Below are 10,085 nucleotides of genomic sequence, written 5' to 3'. Positions count from 1 at the left end.
AGATGTTTACATCATAGCAATGACAGACAGGCTTATAAATGGGTTGGCTATAGTCAGATCCCAGGGGCCTCATTGATCAAGTGTACCTAGAAAGTATCATAAAATTGTACTCACAAAGGGAAATGAGAATGCTCGTACTCACAGAAGAAGTATGATCAATTTAAAAATACTACAAGTATTTTATGTCAGTAGGAAATCTAAATTGGCAAATTTCACTTCTTAGTCTCAGGGCTTGTGCACGACCATGGCTTTTTGCATTTCAACATTCCCCTAATTAACCATCTATTCTATGGTCAAAATCATCCCTTTAAGTCTGTTGGAAAAAGATAATAATGTACATGAAATACAACGATGCCCAAGAATTAAAGACAACTACAGTGGCTCTTCAAGTATTGGCCTCTGATCAACACAAAGAAGTCCATAATGTCCATACCATACCATCTTCTTCCTCTTATCCGGGGCCGGGTCGCGGGGGCAGCAGTCTAAGCAGGGATGCCCAGACTTCCCTCTCCCCAGACACTTCCTCCAGCTCTTCCGGGGGGACACCGAGGTGTTCCCAGGCCAGCCGGGAGACATAGTCCCTCCAGCATGTCCTAGGTCTTCCCCAGGGTCTCCTCCCAGTGGGACGGGACCGGAACACCTTCCCAGGAAGGCGTTCCGGAGGCATCCGAAACAGATGCCCAAGCCACCTCAGCTGACCCCTCTCGATGTGGAGGAGCAGCGGCTCTACTCTGAGCTCCTCCCGGGTGACCGAGCTTCTCACCCTATCTCTAAGGGATCGCCCAGCCACCCTGCGGAGAAAGCTCATTTCGGCCGCCTGTATCCAGGATCTTGTCCTTTCGCTCATGACCATAGGTGAGAGTAGGAACGTAGATTGACCGGTAAATCGAGAGCATCGCCTTGCAGCTCAGCTCTTTCTTCACCACGACAGACCGATACATCAACCGCATTACTGCAGAAGCTGCACCGATCCGTCTGTCAATCTCCCGTTCCTTCCTTCCCTCACTCGTGAACAGGACCCATAGATACTTAAACTCCTCCACTTGAGGCAGGCACTCTCCACCAACCTGAAGTGGGCAAGCCACCCTTTTCCGACTGAGGACCATGGCCTCGGATTTGGAGGTACTGATTTTCCTCCCCACTGCTTCACACTCGGCTGCAAACCGTCCAAGTGCATGCTGAAGGTCCTGGCTTGAAGGGGCCAACACGACAACATCATCCGCAAAGAGCAGAGACGAAATCGTGTGGTCCCCAAACCTGACACCCTCCGGCCCCTGGCTGCGCCTAGAAATTCTGTCCATAAAAATTACGAACAGAACCGGTGACAATGGGCAGCCCTGCCGGAGTCCAACATGCACAGGGATCAAGTCTGACTTACTGCCGGCAATGCGGACCAAGCTCCTGCTTCGGTCGTACAGGGACCTGACAGCCCTTAGCAAGGGACCCAGGACCCCATATTCCCGAAGCACCCTCCACAGGATGCCGCGAGGGACACAGTCGAATGCCTTCTCCAAATCCACAAAACACATGTGGATTGGTTGGGCAAACTCCCATGAACCCTCCATCACCCTGTAGAGGGTATAGAGCTGGTCCAGTGTTCCACGGCCTGGACGAAAACCACACTGTTCCTCCTAAATCCGAGGTTCTACTATCGGCCGTATTCTCCTCTCCAGAACCCTGGCATAGACTTTCCCGGGGAGGCTGAGGAGTGTGATCCCCCTATAGTTGGAACACACCCTCCGGTCCCCCTTCTTAAAAAGAGGGACCACCACCCCGGTCTGCCATCCCAGAGGCACTGTCCCCGACTGCCACGCGATGTTGCACAGGCGTGTCAGCCAAGACAGCCCCACAACATCCAGAGACTTGAGGTACTCAGGGCGGATCTCATCCACCCCCGGTGCCTTGCCACCGAGGAGTTTCTTAACCACCTCTGTGACTTCAGCCCGGGTGATGGACGAGTCCACCTCTGAGCCCTCCTCCTCTGCTTCCTCAATGGAAGACGTGACGGCGGGATTGAGGAGATCCTCGAAGTACTCCTTCCATTGCCCGACGACATCCCCAGTTGAGGTCAACAGCTGCCCAGCTCTACTGTAAACAGCGTTGGTAGGGCACTGTTTCCCTCTCCTGAGGCGCCGGATGGTTTGCCAGAATCTCTTCGAGGCCAGCCGATAGTCCTTCTCCATGGCCTCACCGAACTCCTCCCAGGCCCGAGTTTTTGCCTCCACAACCACCCGGGCTGCAATCCGCTTGGCCTGCCGGTACCCGTCAGCTGCCTCAGGAGTCCCACAAGCCAACCAGGCCTGATAGGACTCCTTCTTCAGCTTGACGGCATCCCTTACTTCCGGTGTCCACCACCGGGTTCGGGGATTGCCGCCTCGACAGGCACCGGAGACCTTACGGCCGTAAGGTCCATAATGTCAAACTGAAAAATAAAACATACAAACCTTTCCAAATAACATTTTAAATAATCAATATCATAAGTATAGTCAGTATTTGATAGAAGCACCTTAAAGCAAAGAAATTAGAGTCATGAGTCCAATGGTTGTTCATGGAGGGTTTGGAGGTCTCACATATGTACAATGTCCTTTTATTTGTACTTGAAAAGGTTGTTTTAACTCAAAAAAGTGCATTTGTAGAAAAGGACTGAACTTTGATGTTGACAGGCCTCGGGCTCAGCAATGGAAACAAAGACTAAATAAATTGTGAGGTAAACCACAACAAAGGACGTCTGCCGCCAAACCAAAATCCTGGCTTGTGTACTTCTGCCTAAGAGAACCAAATCAGAATTTATAGCAGACATATGTACTATTCAAACCCTTGGGTGAGTAGCCAAATACTAGTGGACCTTTAAGTACACCCTTGTCCAAAATGTCACTCCACATATTATAAATTGGATTGTTGTCCGATCTTTGACGGGACAGAAAGTACAGGGTTTTGAATGTACATGAGGAACATTCTACATCTACATTGCCATAATGCGGAATCGGAATTACAGATTTTTTGTCAAATTAAGCTCTGGGGCTATTCATAAAAGATCTGGATGCCCAGGCCTAACGTCGCCACTGGTTAGAAACAGGAAAAATGAGCAAGCGTAAGGATCTGAGTGACTTTGACAAAGGTCAAATTGTGATGGCTAGATGACTGGGTCAGAGCATCCCAAAACTGCAGCCCTTGTGGGGTGTTCCTGGTCTGCTGTGGTCAGTACCTATCAAAAGTGGCCAGAGGAAGGAATAGCAGTGAACCACCAACCGAGTCATGGGCCGCCAAGGCTCATTGATGCACATGGGGAGCGAAGGCTGGTCCGTGTGGTCCGATCCAACATGAGCTACTGTAGCAGTCTAAATGTAGAATGATGGCCTGTTTGCAGGGAGTCAACAGGGAAACACATTAAGGGCATGTTGAGCAAAAAGGTTTTATCATATGAAGCTGTGAATTAGCACAGGTAATCTATATACAGGCATGTATCCCTAGACAAATGATAGGAAGAAAAAATCCCTAGACAAATGATAAACCATATTCCCATCATGGTGGATTTAGAGCTGTATGCAATGTATTTCTAATGGCTTAGAGTGACCCCATTTTCTCCTATCTCAGTTCTGAAGCAAACATCACACAGACATTCTTATTGCATGGTCTTATTGTAAAGCTATCTATGTCCTGAGTATTCTACAAGAGTAATGGAGGCTCTATGTCATGGTCTTATTGTAAAGCTATCTATGCCCTGAGTATTCTACAAGAGTAAAGGAGGCTCTATGTCATGGTCTTATTGTAAAGCTATATATGCCCTGAGTATTCTACAAGAGTAATGGAGGCTCTATGTCATGGTCTTATTGTAAAGCTATCTATGCCCTGAGTATTCTCCAAGTGTACTGGAGGCTTCAGAACTCCCAGGAGAGGGAATATTATTCTGGGACAGGAGGCAAGAATTTACATTGCGGATACATTTTGAAAATAGTTCTACCTCGACTCAATCATCCACGCATCACACAGATTTTGGAGCAGCTCATTTGAGGGGGATTCCTCTCCATATTGTACAAAAAAGGATGGTTTTGCTATGCCACTCCCAACTGAGGCCGTGCCCTCATTTTCCTTGGAAACCCATCTAATCAGAATTCCTGAAAGAGTGAGATCTGCAGAAAATCTACTGGTGTATTAATCTTAGGCTTGAACCCACATCTCACATTCCTTCCCAATATTAATGAAATAGGGTCTGTAATTGAAAAATACATCCTAAAGCCCGAAACATGCTATTCTTAATGTTAACCCTATGTGCAAAAGAAGTGAATGGCATTAGTGCATGTGACAGAACTTCCTCACCTCTCATCTCTGAAGCAAACATTTCACAGACTAGGGGGCTGGGGTAATGGCTTGGGGGAAGTTAAGATAAGTAGAGAAGAAGACTTGAGTTGAGCTTGAAAATCTTTTGCTAGAGTCATTCTGAAAAACCTGAGATGATAATAGACTTTCAAAATATTTGGTCCATACGAGTCATTTTTACCTTTTAATGAATATAAACAAACCAATGATAAAAACGACAGTATATAATCTAGATGAAATGCAAATAATAAAATACTTGAAACTATGTCCAGTTCAGTCTTTTTCTCTCTTCATGTCATTACAAAAAACAGAAGCTTTGAAATAAAATATAAAATTTACATTTCCAGTTCAGTCTTTTTTGTGGAATGTAAAATTGCTGGAAATGGGCCTAATCATCCACCAATTCTGAATCAGCTGCTTCTGCAACAAAGAACATTCCATTTACACTATAGTCAAAAGTAACTTCTTGATCACACTTGATGTCTGTTTTGGCCATGAAAAAGATGAAGTCCTTCTTGATGCCATCAATGGTGAGGGTCTTCAGGACTGATTTGAGGTTTGGGTGTCTCCTGGAGTGATTGATGCGTCTTCCAAAGGTTTCCTTTTCAGGGTGACATGGGCACGGGATAGTCTGTCCATCCATGCAGCAATTCACACCTTTGCTGTTCTTGTAAAAATACAAGCAGCCCATTGCATTCCCTTGCGTGTTTTTCAAAAGCGTCTTACCCTCCTTGAAAGATATAGGAATGCCATGATAGTCACAGACCACCTCTCCTTTGCGAAAGGTTCTCGTAGTCATGACCATTCTTCCTTTCTTTGGGTCCTCAACAATGTGCAGTCCCTTCCACCTCTGTGACAAGACCAGCTTCTGCATGGGCACGCTGTCAAACTCTGCTTTCTCGGTCTCTGCAGGTTTCCACTGTCGACACACACTCTCCGCAGTGACTGTGTTTTTCGTCCAACCCTGTTTCGCATTGTATCTCCGCACCTGTCTTTCAGAAGGCTGTCTGCATTGGAAGTTAGCTGGAAAAACATACACGGATAAGATGAAGGGTTAGAAGTTACAAACACAGCCCCGGAAAAAATGTAAAGACCGCTGCACCATTTTATTTCCTTTCTAAAAAGGAAGCTTTTAAGTGAGGAACAGAAGCATTCAATTTGCAGTGGTCTCTGAATTTTAACCCTTCTGTTCCTCACTCAAAACCTTCCTTTTTGATTTTTTTGGAAAGGAAATAAAAAAGTTGAGTGGTCTATACATTTTTTCTGGACCTGTAAATGAAATGATTAAGGTAGCTTGGGATGATTTCTGTAAATATACAAGGGTTTAAACAATAGTTTTCATAATAATTTATGCTTCTTTATTCAGTATAAAGCCACTTACCAATAACATCATTGATGCGCATCTTTTGTTGTTCATCTCTCCATTTGTCATAGAAGGCTTTGTAGCTGTTTCTGGAGTGCTCAGGTCTGTCTTTCTTCTTGGGGGGGTCTCCATCAAGTGTCACTTCAAAGTCTTCTTTCGGATTTACTCCTTTTGATGACTTTGTCGGCAATGTGGTCCCCGGTTGCCCAGGTCTTTAGAATGAGGAACAATGAGAATACCCGTCAATATGAAGTACATCACCAGATTTAAATGTCATATTGCGTTGTTCTGCATTTTGGAGTAAATACTTACACAGATGGAGCAGCAATCTTCCTGATGATCTCCATTCTCGTTATTGCAGTCCCTGCCATCTTCAGCTGGTTAAGTTTTTCTGGGTTGGCAGATTGTGCCAGGTAGTTTGCAACAAGCCCCTTGTAAGAATCAGTGTAGCCTGACTTTATGCTCATTTCAAAGGCCTGGCGTGCTTTTCGGGTCGTGATACTTGGTAGATTAAATCTGTTGAATAAAAACATAAATAATGATATAGGTTCATGCATTTTTGATAGAATGTAATAATGCATGCTGAGTGTATAATGTAATAATAGATTTGTAGTAACATGTCAAACCTACTTCTGATGCAAGTTCTTGACATCATTTGATGGATTGTGGATCATTTTGCCGGTAGAAGATACAAAGAATGTGTCTGTTGGAGACACTCCTTCATCAACAGACGCCTTTTTACAATTCTGGCCTGACCCGCTGGTAGTAGATGTCAAGCCACTGAACGCAAAAGAAAAAGGTTTACAGCATTTCATTTAAAGTCAATAAAATGTACAATAACTATTGCCTAACAATGAACGTTATACTTACAGCCTCTTCCTTTTCATCCAATGAAATTGTTGCCTCTTGATGTGCCCCGGTCCTGTGATCTTTCACACCAACGACAACGTTTGTGCAAGTGTCCGTTGATACCTTATGCCTGGAGCGCCATTCCTCAACCTGCCATGAGAATTGTCATTAAATCATGGTGCAGGAAGAAACTACGAAATACTATTGTAAGAACAACAAGCTTCGTTACTCACTGTCATGTTCTTCACAACACCACTACACTGCAGATGTTTCAACATCAGCAGAGCCTCCAGGTAGTACAGGACAAGGCGTTGTTCGTCCTTCTTCAGTGGAGTTTCACACATTGCTTTGTCTATGATTTTGAGAAATGATGGCTTGGCTACTGTCAGGACTTCAAGGCATTCAGCGGGAGTTGGCTGTTTTGCAGTCATCTCGGTGTGCCTGCAAAATATTAAAGAATAAGATTCACAATCATTTTCAAAAGTTAACAAATCTTGAAAATAAATGTAGATTGAAATTTAAAATAAAAACATCTGAGGGTGAATGTTAAATATGTACCTATGCCCGGTAACCTTTCTTGCCAGTCTTTGGCTCACATCAGCCTGAATGCCAACCAGGCATTTTCCAAAATGAACGCAGTCCCCATGCAGATCCCTGTTGTCGCGGTGGAGGTTCCTAGACACAGTGATGTACCTCATAAACCTTTTCAGGTTTTTCATGTAATTTGCAACCGTCTGCTGCACCAGTCCATTCTTAACAAGCGTGACAAAAAATGTCCTTGTTCTTTCTATGTCGTTCACAAACTGCAAGGAGGGCTTGGTATTGTCCATGAAATACAGGTACCTGGAGACATTAGCAATCTGCAAATAATAACAAAGCATGTTAGTGATTGTTCAAACACTCTGATGAAACATAGCCTTTATTTTTCAAATGAATAGGAGAAGTAATTATTCATACTTCTTGCTTGTAGTTTTTAACGCCCCTGGGGCCTTTCAGGTATTTAGCAAATCCTGACAACAATCTGTCATCCAATGGATGCTTCTTGTAAAATCCCTTTTCAGTCATAACCATCCGCACCTTCACCATCGATGACATGATTTTTGGTCTGGAAAAAGAAATATTACATATATTATCCAAAATACTTCATTTATCTTGGACATATTGTTTTTATACTAATTCTATTCAACAGTGTTTTGCTTTTACTTACTGTTGGGACCCAGAGGAGTCCTCGGTGGATTCGTCCTCTTCTTCACTTTCCTCTTCTTCTCTTTGCTCAGCGGGGGTTTGTTCCTCTGCACTGAAATACCAAACAAATGAACATTAGTTTAATAATCAGCATCATTTTATTTTACTTGGAAGAAGGTGCAAGTAGCAAAATGACTTACTCTGTGACAACTGGTGATGCTTCTGATTTGTTTGTAATGATGTGCCCAGTTTTCTCCAGGATGGCAACCACTTTCAGAAGAACTTCACAGTTACCAATCTGAGCTTTCAAACTGTTGTAGTCAAGGACCCTCCCATTCCAAAGGAACTCTAACATCTCCTTCTTGGCTTGGACGACCACCTTATTTCTGTGAACCTTGCGTTTGTCCTTCATGCATGACCTTTCAAGATGTTGTGGAAGGGACAGCTGGGATTTCAAGCACAGATTGCAAACTAACGGCATCCTACGTTTCCTGTAACATATCGAAAACACAAATAAATAGATATGTAGTGTAAGGTTCTATCTATGTGAAATACAAATCAGATGGGACTTTCCTTCCAAAAACCAAAGAAATGCATCCAAATAAAGCACAATGAAAATGCTAGCAGAGCTGATATAAATATAAAGCATACTTGGGAATGGTTGCTCTTTTAGGTGCCATTTCTCTGACAAATGAAGACAACTCTCCAAAGCGATGAAATCTATTTTGAGAGAAAAGAAAGATTGTCAGATGTTTCCAGAGTGGTTTTACATGGTCTGCTGTGTGTCAAATGAAGGTGAATCCTCTCCAGTGCTCTGGCTCATACACACAATGGAACTGTGGGGGGTGCTATCCAATAGAGAGGTGTCACCCTGGGCAATTCACACATGTACACCAGCATGAAAAGCACAAGATCATTCTCCTGATTGCTTAGATTAGTGTTTCCTCGAGGAGAAAATCTCTTTGCCTGCATTGGATATTTGAATTAATAACAATAAAAAAAATACAGATTGATCACAGTAGCACAGAAACTATAAATCCACCTGTTTGTATAGACTTCTATAAGACAATAGTACTAAAATCCCAGATAGAGGCTTATATTTTTTAGAAAATACAGATATGGTGTTAGAAATGTCAGTCAGTGTAAATTCCAAGGAGAATGTGAAAGAAAATGAATGGTTATGTGTTAGAGACACTGTTCATTTAGTTCAATTTCAGAAAATCAGACATTTTGTAATATCATATATTAGTCAGAACAACCCTCAGAATGAAGAGCTGGAATCACAGATTAAGGAGATATTTGTCTCAAAGCTCTGGCATGAGGAGATTATATGATATAAGCAGGGCTTGATATTTGTCTGGGGGGTGTAACGCAGTCACACTTACTAGCCACTTTGGCGGGTGGCATTCTATATATCAATATACAGGGTTTTTTCTGCATTCAAAGCTCAATCACAAGAGCCTTCCCAAAATGTTAATAGCTCTAAGTGGACATGGGCAACAGGGCAGATTTAACACTATAATAGTTGTCTTTTGCAAGTTTGTAGCCACATTATATAAAGTATTTCACAGAGGGGTGTCCGGTAGACTGGGATACAACCTTTGCCTAATAGTGACTGAACCAGTGAACAAGACAGGCTAAGATGTAGCACACCATGGTCAAATTTTATCAAATAAAACGTAATTCCCCAACAACAAAATGGTGGCTAGTGAAAATGTTGAGTGGCTAGTAACTTTGGAAAACCACTAGCCACAGTGGCTGGTGAGCAAAAAAGTTAATGTCAAGCGCTGGATATAAGCCAAAAGTGAGGACATGTTGTTCATATTGTCCATATGGCACACACCTATCAAGAACAGATAGAATAGGCCAAACCCCACAAAACTGGTGTTAAATTAAAGATCTTGACTCAGAGATTAAGGAGGAGCTCTGGGATGAGGAGTGTTTGTGATATAAGCCAAAAATAGTGGCAATTTTCTTCAAATTCAGAGGAACAGTCACTTTCTTAAGAAATCGTCCAAAATAGTTTAAAATGTACATTGTAAATTGACAAAGAACATTGGCTCCAGAAGATTACCCCAAGACTTACTTTTATCCACTGGCCCAAAGACCTTGAAGATCTGTGTTGTCGTTGAATATTCACCTGGAGTCAATGAAGTATACTGTGCTGACTTCAGTGCTCCTACTTAAGTGTTACCTGGAATGAAAGGCACGCCCAGGTGTGAATGGCCTTTGTTTCAATGGGTTGGGCCAATCTGGCTAAGCAAAAAATCTTGCCTACCTTCATATCTCTTTAAAACACTTTAATGTAAAATAAGTAACAATGCTAATCTTACTCCTTAGTCCCAAATGGTTAATTAGAACTTTCAATGGA

At 43.0% G+C, this 10,085-nt stretch overlaps 1 protein-coding gene across 1 annotated transcript; it reads right to left on the bottom strand.

The window, feature by feature from the left end:
* Window positions 1-4,705: 4,705 nt before the first annotated feature.
* Window positions 4,706-6,372, bottom strand: LOC109615411. Its single transcript, XM_020044641.1, has 4 exons — window positions 6,311-6,372; window positions 5,993-6,196; window positions 5,699-5,892; window positions 4,706-5,340 (listed from the first exon to the last, which is right to left on the bottom strand). The coding sequence occupies exons 1-4, from the start codon at window positions 6,352-6,354 to the stop codon at window positions 4,706-4,708; spliced, it is 1,077 nt and encodes a 358-aa protein (XP_019900200.1). The 5' UTR covers window positions 6,355-6,372.
* Between the last annotated feature and the right edge of the window lie 3,713 nt (window positions 6,373-10,085).

The sequence above is a fragment of the Esox lucius genome, chromosome 5 (assembly GCF_011004845.1).
Source record: "Esox lucius isolate fEsoLuc1 chromosome 5, fEsoLuc1.pri, whole genome shotgun sequence".
NCBI lineage: Eukaryota > Metazoa > Chordata > Actinopteri > Esociformes > Esocidae > Esox > Esox lucius.
Note: the sequence above shows the minus strand (reverse complement) of the source record. Positions and strands in the feature narration are given on the sequence as shown.